The sequence below is a fragment of the Talpa occidentalis genome, unplaced genomic scaffold (genome assembly GCF_014898055.3).
Source record: "Talpa occidentalis isolate TD23 unplaced genomic scaffold, MPIMG_talOcc4v2.1 talOcc4.16, whole genome shotgun sequence".
Taxonomy (NCBI): Eukaryota; Metazoa; Chordata; class Mammalia; order Eulipotyphla; family Talpidae; genus Talpa; species Talpa occidentalis.
In genome coordinates, this window is record NW_023601653.1 from 25663153 (window position 1) to 25686746 (window position 23594).

Sequence of the window (23594 nt, forward strand, 5' to 3'; positions counted from 1 at the left end):
AAAAATTGCAACACAAGCACACTAGAGAGGAGAGGGGAGGTGGGGTGAGGGAAGCTATCTTTGCAAGATGCTTCACCAAGGATATGACATTTTTTCTGGTTTCTAAAGAAAGGAACCACTCATAAACCACTCCACATAGTTTCTAAAAGGTGTGCTGCTGCCAATAACTGAAACCTTACTTGAAGGGCATGCATTCTGTTGTAATTTATCTAATTTTAAAACTCTTTTGAGGGTTTGGTTGTTCACAAGATAATTATTACATTTTTTAGAAAAGGGTAGTTTTATTTTTTTTTCTTTTATTTTTTTTTTCTTTTATAATAAATTTTATTTTTATATTCCCCATACAATTGCAACCCCCCCATGCTGACCCCAATCCCTCCCCTCCCACCCCCCGCCCCCCAAAAAGTGTCTCTGGTTCATAGTTTTTTGTTGATTTTGATTTTCACTTTCTTATAGTTATTCATTTTCCTGGTCCCTTATTTAAGTTTTCTAGATTCCTGCTATGAGTGAGACCATCTGGTATTTTTCTTTTTCTTTTTGGCTTATTTCACTGAGCATGATCCCTTCCAGTGCCATCCATGTTGCTGCAAATTGCATGTGTTTATCTTTTTTGAATGCTGAGTTATATTCCATGGTATATATGTACCACATCTTCTTGATCCAGTCTATTTTTGGGCATTTGGGCTGTTTCCAAAGCTTAGCTGTTGTAAATAGTGCTGCTATAAACATAGGTGTGCAGGTGCTCTTTGGAATTGATGTTTCTGTGTCCTTTGGGTAAATACCTAGGAGTGGAATTGCTGGATCATATGGAAGCTCTATGTTTAGTAGGTCCAGAAATCTCCACACAGCTCTCCATAGTGGTTGGACCAGTTTGCACTCCCACCAGCAGTGCAGGAGAGTTCCTTTTTCTCCACACCCTCGCCAACATTTGTTGTTGCTAGTTTTTTTAATATGTGCCATTCTCACTGGTGTAAGATGTTATCTCATGGTAGTTTTGATTTGCATTTCCCTGATTACAAGTGATGTTGAAATGCAAATGGCCAACAGGCAAATGGAAAAAAAAAAAAAAAAGGGTAGTTTTAAAACAGAGAGAAAATGTGGTGATGGGGAGAACTACTATGAATTTCAATAAAGTAAAAACACTCATGATCAAGAAAGAGGTTAACTTCAGTAAAAGTTAAGAAGGTTCTTAATTTTTAGTGTGAAGTTATATATAGGAAACATCTGATGTGCCATCAAAATTTAACTTGGAAAAATGCCAGAAGCCTCTATCAACATTTCTATACTTTTAACTGTAGATCCTGAAGCTCTCCAGGCTAATCAATTCCCTTCATGTTTTCAAGGAAATAAATCACTATTAATAATTAGTCAACACATGTTGGAGACAATCTTATTAAATGCTAAGAATTTTCCAAAAAAAACAAAGGGACTAGGTGTGCATGTATTAGAGTCTACTGGAGGAAGTGATGTCTTTCCACAAAATGTAATGATGTCCTGAAAAAATATATATACTAAAGTAGCTTAGTGTAACTGAAATACTTAGGTAACACAGAAACATGCAAACACTGCTAAATTATATATTTAACCCAAAAGTTTACAACAGAGGAAAAAGAACGAGAAAATAATATAGAAGCCTATAAAGAATTAACGAAAATAATCCTCTTCAGAGAAATAGGACTTGAATTTTTCAGGTAAATGTCAGAAGTATATAATAAAGTTTTTCAATTTATATACTTTTTTATGAATATATTTAATATGTATTCTTGGATCAATGTCTCTATAATATGTAATTAATTTTTTACTATAAATTGTTACATTGTTAGTTATTAAGCTATAGTAGAAATTTAAATAATCATTCCTATTTGTAATGAATACTTGAAAATAAAGTTCTATAAGTACTCACAAAAACTCATGCCCATAATTAATATGTTGGGGGAAAAAGCCACTTTGCAGTCTGAAATAAAACTGCATGATGTATTTTCATTCTTCATTCAATTATTGTAATAACATATATCAGTATAGGTAAGATTGAAACCAAAGAATGAATAGCTGATTTGGAGAGTTGAATAAGATTTTTTAATTATTACTTTATTTTATATATTTTTAATATCATTTTTGTACAATGTATGCATTTTCATATTGGTTATAGTCCCCGTGAAATTCCCACCACCCATTCACCTGTGTATCATCACCATAGTCCCCTGTGCTCTTTCCACCCGTTTTGATCCTACTCTCTTTTCCACACTGCAGAATGTCTCTGATTTATAATTGCCTGCTGATTGTGATTTTTACTTTATTATAATTACTTAGTCACCCTGATCCCTGATTTGGATCCTCTACATTCCTCCTACAAGTGAAACAATCCAATATTTTTCTTTCTGGCTTATTTCACTGAGCATGATGCCTTCCAGCTCCATCCATGTTGATGCAAATGGAGTCTTACTCAGCAATCAAAAAAGATAAATAAGATCTTTATGTAGAAAACAATCTTTCCGTACTTGTTGGGAAAAAAACAGATGCAAATATGCATACAGCAAAGTACATACAATTATTAATATATTTAAACTTTCTATGACTTGCCTGTTTATGGGCTATGATGGCATCATTTCCTTAACACCAATTTTCAGGTTACATCCTTCATGCAAATTTTATTTTTTTGGATGATTTTGTCCATTTCATCTAAGTATTGCCCAAATTGCATCTTTCAAGTGGGTTGAATTCTAGTTAATGAATTTCCCAAGGATAACATAACATTACCTCAATTTTCAAAGAATAAAACTCAGATTTACTACTGAGTAAAAGATTCACTTCATGGATAATGTCCAATAAGAGAGTTAAATATAATCTTTTTTTCTAATTTACTTCTATTGAAGTCTCAGAAAGCCAACTTTTCAAGAACATATTAAAACTATTTGGGAATCAGAGAAAAAGTAGAATATAATTAGGTATTAATCTGAGTCTATTCATTTCCTTATAACTCAAAAATAAAATTTTTAAGCTTTTCCTTTACCATTAAACTGGCAAAAGTATGAATTAATGTAACAGGTGGAGTTGTGTGGTTTTAAAAAGCAATGAAATATAATCAACTGTCTCATATCATATTTCCAGGAAAGTGAGCAACATCTAGACCTAAGCATTATCCTTCAGCTACGCTATTATTGGCATTAAAGTGTTCAAACTCCCCTTAGGAACTATATATCTTCTGGCCCTGGGTTTAATTGAAACTTTAAACAAAATATATTACCTATTTAATGCAGCTGAACTGGATGCTGGCCCTTGTACTATATAGACGAATGCCTAGCAAATTAATGTCTATAACCATAGTACATAATGTACATTTTATACAAACTATGGATAATAAAAAAGAAAAGAAATAAGCCACTGCAGTTTTTTTAATGAGAAGTAAACTTTTAGGAGAAAATTTTATATTTTTTGTATATAAATTATACATATTTCTTTTTTAATATATATTTATTACATCATCCTTCATTTTTGTACAATGTATAATTTCCCCATGAAATTCCTCATATTTATTCTTCTTAATGTACAGCCAAAAGTTCATGATTTTCTTATCTTTCTGGCTCCATATTTTACAAAGCATAAAAAAATAAAGTCTCTCAAATTTACATTTTCCTTCTTTGGATAGGTAGAATCTAAACACCTGGCACTGATCTCCTAGTGTTACACAGTCTTACAATGGGAAAATGAAGTGAAATGTATGCATTTACCTTAACAGTTGGAAGTTAATATTCCTTTTGGAGGTACATAGATCAATGGCTAATCCATTTATATGGTCATACTCATTTTTGTAGCATTGACTCACTGATTTTCGAGAGTGCCAATGGAAGCAATCACAGGAAAATCACCAGAACTCAAAATAGGGGAAGCAGGTGGTATAAAAAGCTTAACACTACTGGAGTGTTAATGCTTCCACACTTGAAAGATGTGAAGTTCAAATCTCACACAGTTAAAAACCATCTCTTTCACAGTTGGCATGCTAAATGCCTTGAGCAATCCATTTAAGACAAGCAGCCACAGAAGAAAATATTAAGCATGTAAACCAACATGTCAAAAACTTACTCTGAATATTTCTGTTTTAAATATATTCTGGAGCAACGTGAGGTAAACACATACAGACACATGTACACACACGCACGTGCACACACACAAAAATCCAACAAAAATAAAAGATTCAGCCAAAAAAAAAAGTCATACAGAAGGTTGAAAGAAAAAAGGATTTTTTTTTTTTTTTACAGCCAATTAACTAACTGAACTCAACATATAGTTTACATGCACCAAGTGGAGTTAGGAAAAAAATTCAAGTGCGAATTGTTGCCTTTTGTGTTAGGATGTACATTTATATCTCCTTTGTCAGTTCTTACTTAAAGATGAAAAAGAATCTAAAAGCTCACTGGTAGTCATTTATAATATTTAACTATTTCATTCCACAAGTTTCTCAAAGCTACAGTTGTAAACTCTGGACAAGCTTTTTACCTAAAAATTATTCTAATAAATTCACTGTATTTCCTATGTATTCACACTCTATAATCTCCAAAACCACTCATTAAAATAGTGGTAATCTCCCAAAGCTGAAACTTAAACCAAAGGCTCCTCCTTTGTTAGAGAATATAAGAAGAAATCTTTTCAATTTCACTATGTAGGGCCTCCCTTGGTGGTGCAGCGGTTGAGCGCTGGGCTATGAAGATGCCTGCAGCCTCTGCAGCACCGGTTTGATCCCTGGCCACCAGTGAGGGTCCCACATGGCCCACAGACCTCTCCTGCCTCACCCGTTGCTCCCCTCAGCAGTGTATTTTGTCAGTCTGCCTGCTCTGTTCCCTGCTCTGGCTCCAGTGAATTCTCTCACCCTCCCACACTTCTGACTGTACCCAGTGCTTGTATAAATAAATAAATAAATAAATAAATAAATAAATAAATAAATAAATAAATAAATAATCTTAAAAAAAAATTTTTTTTCACCATGTATGTAAGAGACTTGGTAGAAGTTTGATGGAGGAAAATAAAATTTCCATACAGAGTTGGAACTTTTTAAGCAACAAGGATGTGTGTATATATTAAAAAGCAACAATTATTGATAGAATGATTAGGAATAAGAGAATCAAAATAGTATAATCATATATAGAGGCAAATAAGGCATTAAATAGCAATGGATCATTATCATGCAACTCCCCTGAACAAAGAATGAAATCACTCCCTAAGATAAAAGCATGTCATCTATCAAAAACACACTTTTTAAAGACTAAGGGGAAAAAATATATATATATATTTATGCAAATTCTGATGCTACTATCACAATTTTTAGAAGCTTAAAGTTGTTCTTGTTTAATTTACTTTGGTTTGTTTGGTCTAGTCAACTAGCAAACCTACATAGTTATGGATAAAATACTTGATAATAGAATAATACAATTTTCCATTTTATTTATAGATATTTACTTATTAATAAAAGGTACTTAAGAGCTCTGACCAACTGTGAAAACTCCTAGAAAGGTCTTTAAGAGCAGGAATCACATGGTCTATATCCATTTCATACTACCACTTCCATACCCCTTCCCTCGGCACTTGTGACTGAAATTTATTTTTTTGTGCACCGAGGTTACTGTAAACACAGTGATTATAGACTGCAAAAACAGGGCATTAACTCTAGATTCCCTCTTACTCCATACAACACATTATGCCCTTTTGTTCTCAAGATATATTACCAGGAAGAAATGGTTGAAATTGCTTACATAATTAAACCTAACAATTACTTTACATTGAGAAAGCCGAGTAATTTTATTTAAGAGTAAATAGGTTTAAAATGACCCCTGGGATTAGAGAGCCACAAAAGATAAAAGTAATTGAAAGTTACAACCTAATTTATTTTTCCATCATCTTTTACGATTATTAGAGGTAATGCTTAGTAGACATAATAAGGGAAATAAAAAATTATAGAGAAGGAAAAAATGATTATGGTTAGAATTACATCACATTTAGCTTTTGTTTTTAATATCCTCCATATATATCTATGATGAAAACACAGCTTTGTAGGTACTTTATTCTTTTCAGTTAAGATGAATTATTTTGGTTATATACATATTTGGTTATATACATATAAAATACTACATATCTATCTAATAAAATATGTATTTTGGTGATTACTAAATGGGTAAAAGAAAAAAAAAAGCTCTATTGACATAGTAGAAAAGGTGTGAGTTTCAGTCTAACACAGAAGGACAAAGAAGAAAGCATCTGAATTTAAGCCGTGGAACTACATTTCTGCTTCTAACACAAACTGTAATTCTCAACAGATGAGCTCAACTTTCTGGGTGTTAATTTCTATCTTGTAAAATAAAAGAGATCATGTTAGGAGGATTTTTAAGATATGAATCTTGCAGCCTTAACATTCTCTGATTCCAAAATTCACCTATGAGAAATTGAGATTCAATAAAACCTATAATAGGTGTCAGAATAAATAATAACTTTGATTAAATCTACTGGAAAAATGTGTGCTGACAGGGAAAGGAGATGAGAGTACTTTATTAATGGAATTAAGCTAACTTGGCATTATTAACTGAGTATGGTGTTTCACTTTTGGTCAGCGTAGCTTATGATAAAAGGTCACAGACTGTGACTGCTAAACAGACAAGGGGAAATGCGCTTGCAGAGAATTATATAGCAATTCTAGCACAGAACTAAATAAATCCCTGCTGAACTTTGGTTGGTGACTACAAGGCCAGCACTGTGACAAAATCTTATCTATGGAGAATTTTGCATTGGTAAATGCAAAAATAACTGAGAGAATACAAATTAGACCTTTGGAGTTTAAAGGCCCATGGACATGATAATGACTGCATTGGAAAATAATGTTATAAAACACTAAGTGTATGTGGCATGTGGTTTAATATTCTTTACCTTCATTATCTTTGACAATCCTCAAACTGATCCTACTATCACCACCTTCTTATGGATAGGAAACTAAGACTTCAGTTAAGTTGTTTATTAAGTCATTTGTCTAAGGTCACTCAGCTAGTGAATGTCAAAGCCATAATATGAACCTGGGTTCCCTGACTTCACACCACAATGAATTTCCATTGAATTAAACTTATCCTTTCAAGAGGAATCCAAGGCTTATAGAGTTAAAGTCACACAACTGGCTAGGAACAATTTTTATAGATTTTTTTGTGATTTTGTTTCTTAAAATATCATGTATTTTCATATGTTGCTAATTACAATTAACAACCTAGGTGAAGGTTTAATTATTGTTTATCAAATAATTAACAACTGTTTCATATATTTATATATGTTTGTAATTCCCATAATTTTGGATCAGATGATTCTCAATTGTGATTCAAATATCTTGGTTATATGAAATCAAAGAGAATAACAAGACTTGACTTTTAAGTAGTTTCTTTTACCTGCCACAGATAACCTTTTACCAACAGTTAAGAAAAAAATATATGAAGACTTAAATGGGAAGTCAATTAATTCAATTTGTTATTTTCTATTGATGGAAAAATGGGAAATTCAGTGTTCAGGATCAGTCAATGCAGTAATATCAGCTTTTTATACAATGTTCAAAGGGAGGAAAAATGCAATAGACTAGATTTTTTTAAAGCAACTGCAATAAATTATTAAACTAAAAGTAACATTCAAACACAACTTTACTTTTCCAAAGATATCCCTTTATTTTTCTTAACATCCAAATAAAAGAAAAAAAAATAGGAAAAAAATATTTATATATATCAACACAAGTGCTTGGGGACAAAAGTCAGGAAGGTATAAAAAAAGAGCCATGAGAAAAAATGAGGACTCACAGGCTTTATCTAGCCAGACATCATAATCCATCATGGATCCCTAAAGGGCACCACTAATATGTAAATGTGTGAATGAGAAAACAGATTCCAGGCTGTTGATAAACTTGATAGGATAATCAGCACATGCTGACAGACTAATGAAACTGATGAACTGATAGGGCATCTTATCTCCTGGGCCATTTTTTTTTTCCCTTGTCAAATGGAGGCTAATCAAAATGTATTAGGAGTTAAAATAAACATTCAGAGCATTTTACCCATTTGATTAGGAGGTGAATTCACTCTCTGAGAAAATCATAGTTCTGTGAACAATTGAAACCATAAAACCTGGTCAGCTGACAGACCATGACATAAAATAGAAAGCAGCCACCCCAGTTACGGAAGATCTGGAATTTAACACTATATTGGGATTCTATCCTCACAAATTGTTAGAGTGCTTTTCAGAGTCTGGGTGAAATGACGACCCATTTTTATAACAGAAAGCAAGACAAAGGACTAGCAAGAACCCCAGGGACACACTTATCTGTGGCTGCCTGTGTGTGCTCAACATCTGTATAACCATATGACAGATGGACCCCAAGGTACCAGCTGAATTCTCAAATTTATTTACATAAAATAATTGAATGAATTTTCTGAAATCACTAACTGTAGTGAATACCATCCTTCCCATTAACAGTCCGTTGGCAAGGCTCTAGGAGTCTAATTTCTAATTTCCAGAAAGATGTGCTTGCTGATAAAATTGAGGAAAATTGGGAATAAGGCTTTCCCAAGCGTTAGTGTTCAGAACAAATCAGGAACTAAAACCATCATGCTGCATTAGACAAAACTAGAGAAAACAATCCTTTTCATTTTTATGTGAATAACCAATCAGTATTAAAACTGAAAAGCTCACTCAAGTGATAAATCTATACATTCTAGGCACACACTTTAAAGACAGGTACATTTTACCTGGGAGGTTAAACTATGGCAAAATGCTGGATAATAAAAGACTCTTTCAATTCATAAGTGTTTAAGGTCAAAAGTACATGTAATAAGGTTAGATTTTACCTTAGTAATTGTACCAAAGAGGAAAGGAAACAGCAAATAAAAATATTCCCGTGTCCTCTTTAATAGGAACATCACATCCCTGCACAGCCGCACATGCTAACTGGAGGCAGGATTCACAGAGACGGATGGGATGAATATATTAACATCTCCTAAATCATGTATTTGTTTCTGTTTACTGACCTGTAAATGACCAGTCCGTTTTTTTCTCTAAACTATTTTTAAATTTTCTGTTATTTCAATAAACAAGAGCAAGTGTCAAGTCCAGGCCTATATTCTCTATTTGGGAGGGTTTGGGTATTTTTTATGTGTACTCATGTAGCAATGACTATCAAATTTCTCAATCCTTAGAATGCAGAAGCACAAAATAACTCCAGAGATCACGTAGTCTCATTTATTTTATATCAAACAATTCAATCAAATTTACTGAAAAGGGAAAACCTGAATTTGAGATTTGTAGAAAAGTACTTGAAGACAAATACAACCCCTTCTCTTCTCTTCCTTATTCAGAAAACAGCAAAGTTAATCAATCAACAGGAGATATTAAAGTTTAGGATTCCATAACAAACTGGCAGTTTTCAGCTGTGTCTACTATTAAATGGCTGTGGGAACAATTTACTATAAGGTATTCACAAGCCAATCGTAGGCAATAGATATCTTACTAGAAATTCTTTTTCTTGACCTCTTGTACCTAAAAAACAAAAATCCATAAGCTCACTTACATACATACTGACCAATAAGAGAATGAAGGTATTTATTCAGTGTAGCCACAGGAATAATTGTACTGCATATGCATATTTTTCACAGTATTGCCTTCACTCTAGAAGACTGTGCTACTCTGAAAAAAACTACTGAGCTCTAAAACCTTGTAATTGAAAACCATACAAGTTGGCTCAGCTATTCTCATCTGTGCAAGCAGGAAAAATCATGAATTTCATAGCATATTTACCTGTGAGAATTTTCTGATTAAGAAAATAACATGAATTTGATCAATTCATTAAACTCTACATGCACTGTGTTCATTTTTTTCAGTCTCTAGAGTTTAATTAACATTCAAATCCAAATGGGTTTGTAAGCCTCTGCAGCAATGCAGGGACTGGGTGTTGAGAATCACTAGGTCAATGCATTTATTTTCTCTATCAGAACAAGTGAGGTTTCTAGAAATTTGAATGTGATACCCTATTGTGAATAAGTTTTTTAGTGAGGAGTTACATGATATAATTTATTACCATTCAATTTAATATTAACTGGAACAGAGGCACAAGTCTTCATTTCTCCACAGGTCCCTGAACTATCAGTTAAAATATTAATGTTTTACTTACCCATCATGTTGTATAAGCTCTGTGGGGCAAATTGCCTTGGCATTTTCTGAATTGCTTCCTTGTATACACTAAGGGCATCCTAAGGAATGACAACAACATAAAAGAGCGATAAAGTACAGGGATATTCATTGAAAATAAGAGATAACATCCTCACATAATTAAAACCTTCCATTGTTGCTTCTAAATGATTCATTAGAGGAAAATAATTGATCTGTCCTTTGATTTCATGCTCTCTCAATTTCATGTACAAAGTACTCAACACTCACTACAGAGACTAGTTAAACAGAGTCCAATGCCAGGAATGTGCTTTTAGGTGAACACAACTTTTCCAGTTTGTATTTTTTATTCAGTCACAAAAAAATGAAAAAAAAAATCCTATTTAAAGTCAACCATGGTTATCTAAACTCCACATTTAAGTCAGGCAAGCAAGTAGGTGTAAATAAAATAATAACAAATTTTCTAGCTACTGAGAACCACTGTAGTCATTAAATGCAATTATTTTAAAAGTTGTATCTTTATCCTTATAGTGCAGTCTTAAAACACTGTGTAAGAATGTGGGGGGTTGCAGTTTGAAAGAAAAACAAAAGAGGCAACATTGAATGTAAGAGAAGAAATCTATGCAGGTATGCTTCCTTAAGGGGGGGGGGGGGAGAATAAGGCTGAGTAAACCTCCCAACTTTTTGTAAAATATCCTGTCTCCATCCTTTTCCTCCTTTCCCAGTAAAAAAAAAAAATTAAGAAATAGGTAGCATTTGGGCCTCCCCAGTGGCGCAGTGGTTGAGTGCTGGGTTGCGAAGCTACCCACGGCCTCTGAGTCGCCAGTTCGATCCCCGGCTGCTCTCCGGCCACTGAAGGAGGGTCCCACATGGCGCGCAGACCTCTCCTGCCGCCCGCTGCTCCCCTCAGCAGTGTACTTCGGTCCTTTGCCTGCTCTGCTCCCCGCTCTGGCTCTGGTGAATTCTCTCACCCTCCCGCGCTTCTGACTGTACCCAGTGCATGTATAAACAAAACAAACAAACAAACAAATAAATAAAACATGCCTCTATAAAAAAAAAAAAAAAGAAATAGGTAGCATTTACCAAATCACTCCCTTAGAGCTTACAAGAAAAAACAATATATTTTTTTGTCATCAAAACACTAGATATAACAATAATAACGTGCCTTGGATCATAAAATTAAAGAGATAGTAAAATTAAGAAGCATCGCATATTACTTCTCTTTCCTACTTAAAGAATCACAATCCATTTGGGCACAACTGATCCAAGAAATAAAGTCACAGTAAAGAAACAAGTCGCTATGTTTAACAGAAGTTTGTTTTCCCAAATTAATTTCACCATAAAATGCTTTTAAGAAAACACATACTAGCGCCTCAAAGGATCATAGTGTTGTAGATTAGAAAACACTGAAATTAATCAAAACAAGGGGGAAGGAAAAGGACCGAGAGGGTTTGGCCTGACCTCATAGTGTCCCTGCTCATGATAGAGTTTTCCCAGGTTGTACAGGCAGCTGGTGACAGAGCTCTTATGTGCGTGTGGGTCCTTTAGATTCTCATCAGGGATCTCCGAACACTTAAGGAATGTGCGGCGGGCTTCTTCCGTCTTTCCTTGGTTCATCAGAATAATGCCAGTGTTTAAATATGCAGCTGACAGGAAAAAAAGCAGAAATGCAAACATGAGAAGATGATGTGCATGACGAACATAGTAAAGTTGTGTTTAATTTCACTCAGTTTCTATGAATTATTCCTGATTTTAAGAGAAAATCAAAAGTTAAATGCGTAAGGAACAAGTAATTGAGTAAAAAAATGCAGCTGTCACTGAAAAATACAGGGAATATTCTCTGCCCTCAAGAAGATCAAAATATTTTCAACTCAAAATCTAAATCAATAAAATTTGTATTGAACTTAACATGGCAAAAATAATAGATACCAATGTGATTACACTGAGGCATAATTGTTAGAGCCTCAAAATTTGATTGGCAAGTATTCAGAATTCAGGGTACCATGTGTTGTTGTTGTTTTTTTTTTCCCCTCTGTGAGTCTGTTAGTCACCAAGATGATTTTCATGGAAATAGGAAAAACACAGAAAGAAGAAAAGAGGTATTTTAAAAAACTTAACTATTACTTACAAGCCAGTGTGGGCCTGCTCCCGATCGCCAATTTATAATAATGCAGTGCTTCTGCAAACCTGCTATTCTCCTGTAGAAGTAACCCTCTGCATGAGGAAAACAGAAATTTGGAGACAAGACTGTATTACTCTATATAAAACCACAATGTTTATTTTATTTTTCAAAAATAAAGCTGGTTAATGGGGTCATAAAAAAGTTGACCTGGTACTATAAAAATAAATTCTAAATAGAAGGAAATGATTCCTCAGGAGAGAAGATATTAAAGAGGTATCCACTGCATTTATGTTGCATTAGAAAGTATTAAGATATATTTCAGAAAGAACTAACCCTTATTGAACTTTCCCCCTTCCAGCAGTCCTTTCACTCCCACTAAAATTACAAACCATCAGGATTTCTGTGTGGAGCATGAACATTTTATCATAACTTCATAAAGGAGCCTCACTGAAGGCTGGGGGTGAGATGCCTTTCACTAACCATGTTGTTTGGGAAATGTTGGTGCATGACTTCCCAAAGGCAATTGGGTTAATAGAATAGCATCAGAATTTAATCAGATTTTACAAAGGAACAAAGAAAGACTTAAGACTATCCATATTGTTGTTTTGATGTTTTTGGATTTGGTCAAAAAAGCTTGAATTTCAGAAGGCGGGACTAATTTCCATTCACTGCTGTGAATCAGGCTTTTCTCTATAGCCCATGAGATTGCATGGGCCTGTGGGATGCTCCTAACATAATAGCCATGGGATTATCCCAGTGATTCCAGATCCCATCCTCATGACCAAAATGAAGATTATATCTACAAAAATATGGGGTCAGGGAATAAGGCTAAGTTCCAGAAGCAATTGCTTTGGGGGCTTTTTGCCCTATTCTCTATCTCTTGTAATCAGCAAGTACCTTAGAGATATTTGGCACCTCTATTGGGCCCGAATACACTGTTATCAACCTCAAAGTGTAGATTCAATTTGCTAACTGCTTTGAAATGCTGATAAAATGGAGATTTAAGGAAATAAGATATTACTGATAAAAACTTCACATTTTGTAAAGTATTTTAAAAACACACCACACCACTAAAAGGACATAATTAAAGAAAAATCCAGGGCCTCCCTTGGTGGCGCAGCAGTTGAACACTGGGCTGCGAAGCTGCCTGCAGCCTCTGCAGCGCCAGTTCAATCCCCAGCTGCCGGCGCGACAGACCTCTCCTGTCTCGTCCGCTGCTCCCCTCAGCAGTGTGTTTCGTCAGTCTGCCTGTTCCGTTCCCTGCTCTGGCTCTGGTGAATCTGCTCACCCTCCCAAGTGTCTGGCCTGTACCCAGTGCTCGTATTTAAAAAAAAAAAAAAAAAGGCCCGAAGAAATATCTGAAATTAAACCATGCTCTCCTGTTATGAGGACTGAGTACCTGACTCATTATTACTAACATTTATTAAAAATTTAGAATAAGAAAATAATTTTAAAACATAAGCACCACTTACACATGCACATAAATGTATATTTCTATAAAAATTTTGAGTAACAATCACTTTGATCATAAAATTGCTACACTGTGCTATTAAGTAGACCTTTCAGTTGCTAGTAACAAGAAAGAACAAAACTTCTGGGTAGTATTCTAGAGTTTGTGAAAACTGACCAACTGTCTTTAAAAGCAGGTAAAACTGATAAAGAGAAAGAACACACTTTTCAAAGAGAAACAATAACTTTGTAACAAATTTTACTGATTTAGTGCTTTCCAAGTAGCTAATATATATATTATTTCTTTTCACAAACATGTTACCTTTATCACTTTTCCTTTGTGCAGGTAAAGAGGTGGTTCTCCTAGGCTACTGGCTCCAAAGACTTACTATCCAGACATCTCCTTATATTCTTTCTACCTTCTTTAGGAATTACAGCCCTTCCAAGAGCCAGACCCTCTTTATCCAGTACCTTCTATCTCTTCCCCTAATGATTTCCCTTCTCTTAAGACTACAAAATAGTGCCTCTCTGGTGGCACAGTGGTTAAAGACAGCACTATCAAGCTATTGCCAGCCTCTGCAGCACGAGTTTAATCCCCGGCTGCAGAGCTAACCCATGTGGTGCTGCAGACATCTCCTGCCTCACCTGCAGCTCCCCTCAGCAGTGTATTTCAGTAGATCTGCCTGTTCTGCTTTCCCCTCTCTCTGATGAATCCTCTCACCCCCAGCACCTCTGGCTTACACCCCAGTTCTTGTATGCATAAATTAATCTTAAAAAAAAGTTTTTATTTAAAAAAAAAGACTACAAAATAGTTCAAGTGTCTCTGCGCACAGAAGGAAGAAAACACCCTCCAACCTTTATTTATTTCAGTATCTGTCTCTAGCCACCACTTATTAGAGTTCTCTTTGAAGACAGATTTCATTTAAGAATGGTTTACGGTGCCCAATGACCCAAATTCTATTTACCCCTTAATCCAGTTTAAGATCTATTCCCAGAATTTTCTGAAATATCTTAATCAAATTTCTACTAATTATCAAAACCCAACACAGTGTGTTTACATAAACAGCCCACTGAATTGCAGCGCTGTCACTACTGAGTTCATCTTCTCTCTTGAAACTCTCTATATTTCTTGGCTTCTGGAAAAGTAGTCTCTCCTAGTTCTCATTATCTCTCCCTGGCACCATCCCTCACAGAATGAGTGTCTCTGAAGAACAGTCACATGTTCCTTGAAAAAAAGCTGATGTTTCACAGGACCTTGTCTTTTCTCTGGGTAAAGGCTGTGTTTGCATGACATCATGTCACATGCAGCTCATGACATGCTGACTGCCCTCAATTCTAAAGCAGTGGACTCTCTCCTGACACCCAGATTGATTTTCAGCAGCTTACGAGTCATGTCAATCTAGGTACTCACCGGAATTTCAAAATCCACAAAACTAAAAATTGAAGACAACATTTCCCTCTCAAAAAATAAAAAGATAAACAAATGAAATAAAAGATGGGAAACAAAAGATGAAGATAACCTCAGCAATTGGCACCAGGTGCTAAAAACAGAAACCTGGTTTGTTCTTATCTTCAAAACACCATTTTATAGTCTCCAAAGCCTACCAATTCTTATTTTCTAAGACACCTTAACTCTACCCCTTCAGGTTCAGCTTTACAGTCTGTCACAGCCCTTTTTATTTTTTCTGTCACCTAAATAACTGAAAAAAGGCGACTAATTAGTCTCCACATAATTACATTTCTAAAGAGCAAATGTGCTGTTAGGCAAGACAGTATGAACACACAGGCATGTGCACGTATCTGACAATGTGCTCAAAGCCCCCAAACCTGGAAAAACTAATACAGTCAGCCTTATGGGCTCCCCATGCTGATGTATAATACTCCTGTCTTGGTCTAATTCATAAAATTTATAGAAAAGAGGAAAGAAATGCATTGCATGATAACCACAACTAGACAATCCTATCTAGTCACACAGATATGGCAGAAAAGTCTCCAGGATTATAACTAACTTGCTTTTTTATTTAGAGAGCATTATGCTTTATATCACCTGAATAAAGCTGGCAATTGGAGGAAGTTCAAATTTTGCTATTGTAACTGATTTCTCATTGGCTGAAAGTCAGACTGAGATTCAACTGTGTCCTACTATGTGTGGGGCAATGAGAACAGGACAGAGATGCATTTACCTGTGAATGTACCATCTTTGGGCAGAGATGAAAGAAAATCGGTGTGGAAAACTACTATGCTAGAGCAAAAGGGACCAAACCACCCGAGCTCAGGAACAGGGGAGGTAAGTTTCCCTGAGTCAAAGTGACATTGACAGAGGCTTGAAAGGAAGCAGCAGGCACTCAGTAGTAAAAAGTATCATCATCAGTCCAGGGTTACACAGGAAGAAAGAGGTTCACAGCAAATTTATCAACTTACTCTAAGTTTTATTGTTATTGAAAGTAAAGCCAGGATTGAAATGCAGTTTCTCTGATAACAAAACCCATGCTACTTCCAGAAGGAAAAGAGAAAAGGATAAAGACAAACTAATTCAATTTAAGGAATATGCATACTAAGTTATGTTTTCTTTTGTGCTAAGATTCCCCAGATTTTGTAGAAAATTAATTTGCATTGATGCTATGAAAGGAATAAAATGTCATTTTAGCAGTTCTGGATAAATCTGAGCCAATTCTAGCACTATAACAAGCAAACTTCTGTTACAATTATTTTCTATATTTATGCAATCAATTATTTTACTGAAGATATGAAAGAGGGATACAAACCCTTCACTCATAAAGCTTATGGTAATAATGATAGCTAAATTTCTTCAGTACAATATATCAAGCACTTTACATATTAACTTATTATGTAATAATAATATGAGTTAGGTTAATATCACTAATGCCATTTTACAAATGATGAACCTCAGGCAAGAAAAAATTCAGCAACATGCCAAAGTTCAGAGAACTAGCAAGAAATTGTGCAATAATTCAAGCCCTGCAGCCTGATTATAAAGGAGGATCTATATTTTCATAAATATTTCATACCAGAGTCTTTCCATTACTATTTAAAATTGATGGCATTGTCTAAATACTGATCATGTCAATAAAGTCTCCTGACATATATATTAAAAACAGTATGTTTTTTAATATACAAACCCAAATCTAACAAAAAATCATTTGTCCATATATGTAAAGTTGCCTCACAATTAAGGTAACTGACCCAATGTTATAAACCAACATTATATTAAAGTGTGTTTGAGGGGAGAAATCTTAAAAATCTTCTCATCTCTAAACCGTAAGTGTAGAGTCACTTTTATATTGCTGTGTATAAGTGGATATAACATAGTTTTTTTTCCCAATAGATATTGTTTTACTTTTCATATTTCTCCTCCAATGATTTACCTTTCAAATCAACAATGACAGAAATTAACTAATTAATGAAAAAGCATATGAACTGGGGAAAGAAAGAACAAAAACTTTATAGTCAAAGGAAGAAAATACATCCAGATGTGTAAACTCTTCATTCACTCTGACACCTAAATTCTAAACAACTGCTTCAAAAGAAAGTAAAATCATGTGTTCTATGACATAATCTTAAATATGTAGAATTTACTTTCCTCTGAAAACTTCACCCAGCTTCACCCCAGTCCCTCCTAACAATGCTATCGTTGTCTAAAATACTGTTGTTTTTAAATCATAATCATCTGAACACTTGATAAATGAAAATTAGTCAAACCATGATTTGGACAGAATTAAATACAAACATTAAATGTAAACAAGCATACAAATCCCTAGCTAATATTAAATATTGACAGAGATAGGAGGGAAACATTTATTTAGCACAGCATTTCTCAACTGGGAGGTCAATGACTGCCCCTGGGGGGCACTGGACAATGTCTGGGGGGCTTTAAGAATTTTACAAATGGGTGAAAGCTACTGGCATCTACTGGGAGCATAGCAAGGATACATTAACTGTAAACATGTCAGAAGATACAGCCCTCCAAGGCAAAGAATTATCTAGCCTAAAAGGTCAATAGTTGTTAAGGTTAAGAAACCTCATTCAGCATTTCATATACACTAACCATAACACATTTCTTCAGAAAACAAGATCTTTATATCCCTGCCAGCCACATACATAAACTGTAAAAGAATATGGGATATAAGAAAGCAAACTACAGGGATTAAATTATTTTTCCATAAAAATTTCATCTATCATTTTTATTAACTGCTTTCATTAACAAAAGGCAAATGAAAAAATGAAATTTTCTAGAAATTTAAAAGAAAAAGCATGTCCTTTCCTACTTCTGTCAGTACATCAGAACAAACTGTCAGTGGCTGTTATAAGAATACCCTTTCTATATCACTATGGAAATATCCAAAAATTTGAAATGTAATATTCAAAAGTTGGTATTAATAAAGCACTTTAGCAGGTGAAAAATTTACTTTTCAGGTATGTGTACTGCAGTAACTAAGCTGATGTCCACTCAGTGTGCAGTTGAGCCAGGATGAGGTTTACAGAGTTATGTACCTTTAACACTAGGGAACTAATGAAGAATAGTAGCTTGCTTTCTTTTTATTATTTCATTAAAACATAACGTACGCTACTGCTGTAACACATTACACATTGAGAATGAGATTACCAAACACTGAATACATATATTTTTTTTTTTATGAACTGCCTCACAGTGAAGACAGGCAAAGGATCAATCACAATACAGTATAAATAAAGCACAAAGTGTTTTTGGGAATCCATAAACGGCACACCTTCCCAGGATAACAGGTTAGATGGGGTTCCTGTATTAATCAAGAAAGGAGGGTGTGGGGCTCTAGACAGATAAAGCCCCATGCGGGTGAAAGTTACAGCTACATTTTAATCTACCGATACCGGCCCCGTATTCCCCACCGGAGAGTAGAATGTTCCTATTTGGTATGATTTGATAGGTTATTTTTTGGGGTCTGGGAATGCTCAAAAATTTTTTCCATATAGAGTAGTGGTAATAGCATTCCCAGACCCAAAAAACAGCTTACCAAATCAAACCAAACAGGAATATTTTACTTTCGGATAGCAAGGAAACCAGTAGCAATAATGACAGGCTTCAAGGAAATTAAATGACTAGGTAGAAAGCACTTTGACAACTGAAAAGCTATGACAACTTCAAATTAAGATTGCATTATTGAGAACAGTTCAGTAATAAATAGTCAGCTATTTCCTGAGTGAAAATAAAAATGCTTGGTAATCAAAATAAACCAGATAACTTAGTATTTAAAGGCAATGATTCACAAAATTATTTATAACCCTAAGGATTAGTTACTAACAAACCTATTTACCTTGAAGTATTTTTCTGAATTTTATTGTGTTTCATTATCCTTTAACATATGTAGGTACTTTGAAACCAAGACTTTTTCCTCAGAGATAAAATATTACAAATTTGGATGTTTAGTTGTTTTCTAAGGAATTTGCACATTTGAAATTTCCCAACTTAAATTAGCAATGGTTTACCAGTCATATTCGAACTTTACAGTAATCCAAAGTTTTTAATCAGATTTGTTAACTAATAACTGATGATTTTTACATAATTTAACTATAAAGTTAAATTATAGTTGGAATTATAGTTGCATTTCTTCTGGTTTTTCAAGATTTGTGCTGTTCTTAGAATATGTTTATAATAAAACAGATTATATGGAAAAACAAACCTTTAATTTGTATGAGCAGAGTGATCATTTAATAGCATGTCATATTTATATCATGCAAATTCTCCCAAATACTGCTTGATAAAATACATATCTGGGGAAAATTTCAAGTGACTAAACAGCAGTAAATAGAATCAAACTCAAAATCCTTGTAAAAAACAGTGTAAACTAAATAGCTAAGTTACTACTATTTAATTAGTTGTAATTATTCCAAGGTTTAGTAATTCCAAGAACAGAGAAATTAAATCCCTAATATACTCCAACCACTGAACACATGAAAAAAAGCATGATCAATCAGAAAGCAGGAATTGGTCATGTGACCAAATTCTGTCCAGTGAAGTGGTCTGTGCACCTCCAGGAAATATGTTTCCTGCGGACTACAAGGTAGGGGTCCTGTTCTAAGGATGGTAGAGAAGAAAATAAAAGTAGCCTAGAAACTAAGTCCTACAATTCTGGGACTGCATACCTCTGGACTTCTTTTAGTAAGATATAGCATAAAATTATGACTAATTTAAACACTCATGTTATTTGGAGAAATCAAGCTCCTCCCAAGCGATAAAATACAACATGCATTGTGTTTATTTAACTTACAAAACCATAAACAATATAATATCAAAGATGGCTCAGAGAATTTTAAGGAAAACTTTTAATTATATTTGAAAAAATTCAAAGTTATAATTAAAATTCAAAGTTATTTTAATTATATTTGAAAAAATTCAGATTAGGTGATAGCCAAGTATAAAAACTGCTATTAAAAATAAATTTAAATTATATAATTTTTGAGTGCAATGTGTGCATGAAATTGGAACTCTTAAATTAAGCTTCCTGACATCGGAGTGGTCAGAGTAATCACTTTTTTGCCCAAAAGAAGAATGATATTAGTAGTTTTATAAAAAATATTTAATTAATCTTCTCAATCTCCAAATAACTAAAAAGAAGGCAACTCATAGGAATGATCAAGTGAAATAGAAAGAGGTAGGATTTTCATCACAAAAAAAAGATTTGGTGAGATATAACTGATTGAATTTGAGCTCCAAGGGAGATAGCAGAGACAAAGTTATATATATTTTCTGATCTCATTCAGCGCTTCTGAGGCTTTCAGGTCACCCTAGGATAATAGACTTTGTATTTGAGGACCAAGTAAAAGAATTCCCTCTACTCAAACTTTTCCTCTCAAAACATACGCTGAAATTTATTTCTCCTTTTTGCATTTTTTAATTAAACTATTTCAATGTAGTAAGTTAAAATGACATTTTTATGATGACCACTTTGGGTAGAAAAGCACTCACAGATGAGTGAATATAAATGCTCAAATATAAGGGCCTCCCTGGTGGCGCAGCGGTTGATCGCTGGGTTGCGAAGCTGCCCGCAGCCTCTGCGGCGCCGGTTCGATCCCCAGCTGCTCCCCGGCCACCAGAGGAGGGTCCCACATGGCGCGCAGACCTCTCCTGCCACCCGCTGCTCCCCTCAGCAATGTACTTCGGTCCTTCTGCCTGCTCTGCTCCCCGCTCTGGCTCTGGTGAATTCTCTCACCCTCCCGCGCTTCTGACTGTACCCAGTGCATGTATAAACAAAACAAACAAACAAACAAATAAATAAATAAAGCATGCCTCTATTAAAAAAAAAATAATAAAATAAAATAAAATAAAATAAGCTCATACTGCTGATTTTTTAAATGCTCAAATATAAATGCTTTATAATATGTATCTTCAACTTTAAAATAACACTTCATACATGTGCTACAAAAAGTATAAATTGGATATTTATACTACTACAGTTATTATACATGATTATTATGTAATGTTTGTGCTGTGAGCAAAACAAAAAGATGTCCCCTTCTTGAAAAGATTAAACTCCACTGGGATGGATAATGAACAAGTCTACCCACTCTGTACTTAGATTGCATGAAGAATGAAAATGAGATACGGAAAAAGACACCAATCATGTGACATGAAACAGACAGATGAGCAAACACTATTCTATTACATAGCTGCCCAAAGCTAAAACCTGTTACACAGGATATCACTTCAAAGTGTCACATAATTGCCAAGAAGATTTCATAAAATACAGTTAAACCTCCTCTCTAGTATCTTCCTCTTAACACAGACATGTATATTTGTTCTAAATTAGATTTTACACTTTGACAACTAAATGGAGTACAATAACACTATCCTAATTCAGTTTTTTATTTAATATGTCAAATATATTGCAGAAGGCATCCAGTCAAAATGATTTTTAAAAACAATTTCAGATGCATTACAAAAAGTCTTACTAATCAAAATGAAGAGAAAAAAATAAACAATATCTTAATGTCTAAAGAAAGACATCCTTTCCCACTATAGTATCATGCCTTGAACGTGTGACATCTTCATTAAATGGAAAATTTAAGGGACTTCCTCTGTTTTAGAACTTGGACAATGACAACTAAATAAGCCTTTATGTCCTATATACGTCCATTTCCATACCGTGTCAAGTCCCAAGTAAAATGTTTCACAGTGATTATGTTATATAACTCCCACAATAAACCCATATGGTATAGTCCCTATTGTACAACTAAAGGGCTAAAAAATCAGAATGGTTACTGAGCCGAAACAAATCCATGTAACTAATTTTAAGTAAAATTGTTGGATGTGGGGTTCACAGGACTAGGCAGTATATTAATATATGCATTAATTTGCTTGGTACCTGTCTTCTGAATATATAATTAAGGCTACATTTTCCTCTGCATGTCATAAAATAATAGGTGTGAATATAATTTTCTAGTCAAAAAACAGTACTTACTAGGAAGAAAGAGAATTAATACTGGATGAATTTATGATATTATTTTCCATATTTTTCTTTTTCATTCTTACAATTAACAATATGAAATATCACCATTATTCTTTTCAATTCATAGATGCAAACATCAGGGAGAGAAGTTAAATAACTTTCCCATGATGACACAACTGGAAATCTCAAAATGAGAGTCAAATTCAGAGCTTCCAGGCTTCACATTACTGTCTTCCCACATCAGTCCATTAGGAATATGTGCCTGTTCTGTGTTTAAGCATGAATAATTATCCTCTCTCTAGTTCATATGCCCAGTTCTTTTTCACTGTATGTTTCAACAGATTTTTCTTACCTCTTTCTTTATTAACACACGACCGTATATACCCATATATAAATAGCTTGAATTTTCCCATCAAGCTGAAGCATCTACAGTCAATCAGTTTACCAAGAAACACTTCATAACTAGTATGTTTGTGTCAACTTCACTGGATCACATGATGCATAGATATCTAGCTAAAAATTAGGTCAAGTTGTGTCTGGAAGGATGTTTCTGGAACACATTAGCAGTTTATTCAGTGGACTTGAGTAAAACAGATTACCTTTCCCAATGTGGGTGAGCATCATCTAACCCACTGAGAGTCTGGGTAGATCAAAAAGGAAAATGGAAGGATTCTTTTTTTCTCTGACAGAGTTGGGAAATTCATCTTCTGCCCTCAGACTCCCAGTTCTCAGGCCTTCAGATTTGGACAGTATTTTACACCAGGCTCTCAGACTTTCAAACTACACCTCTGATCTTTCTCGGTCTTCAACATATAGAGGGCAGATAATTTCGTAATTGCTAGAGATTGTACCTTACAATAAATCTCCTTATGTGCTATTTTTCTGGAAAACTCTGATTAATGCAACTTATAAAGAGGATTTCTTGAGTGCTCATCAAGGAAATGTTTACCAGCGAGTATAGGTCTGTAACCCCATTGGGGCTTAGAAAAGGTTATAAACACAATAAATTAGCAAACTCTCTAGCTTTAATTATTATGGAAAGATATCCAGTTGGGGGCATTTTATTTAATCTTAATATAACCAGATTTTACACATGAGGAACAAAGATTAAGCATTTTGATCAAGGCTGTTCACAATACCAATAAATAGAAACTCTGAATGCAGGTCTCATTAATGTGAAACCCAAACACAAAGCTGCCTCCAGGGAACAAAGGTGCCACGGGGCTAAATTTCTAAAAAAAGAAACTTTTCCCTATTCTCTACTCTCTCTCTCCCCATGAAAAATGCTATTTTGGTAGGTCTATATATATTTTCTAGGATTGTAATCAAATCTTTTTTAAATATTTCCTTCATCCTTTAAGAGAACTCTGTGATTTAAAACAAACAAAATTAAGAATTGAAAAAACACT

General features: G+C 34.4%; 1 protein-coding gene across 4 annotated transcripts in view; it reads right to left on the reverse strand.

Annotated features, from left to right (window-relative positions):
• Positions 1-23594, reverse strand: part of TMTC2 (transmembrane O-mannosyltransferase targeting cadherins 2) — a 382782-nt gene that overhangs the window by 119888 nt on the left and 239300 nt on the right. For all 4 annotated transcript variants that reach the window (XM_054696178.1, XM_054696179.1, XM_054696180.1 and 1 more), the window contains exons 5-7: positions 12299-12384; positions 11632-11816; positions 10175-10253 (exon numbers count right to left, since the gene is read on the reverse strand). In XM_054696178.1, the coding sequence (XP_054552153.1) occupies positions 10175-10253; positions 11632-11816; positions 12299-12384 (350 nt within the window). The remainder of the gene's footprint in view (positions 1-10174; positions 10254-11631; positions 11817-12298; positions 12385-23594) is intronic.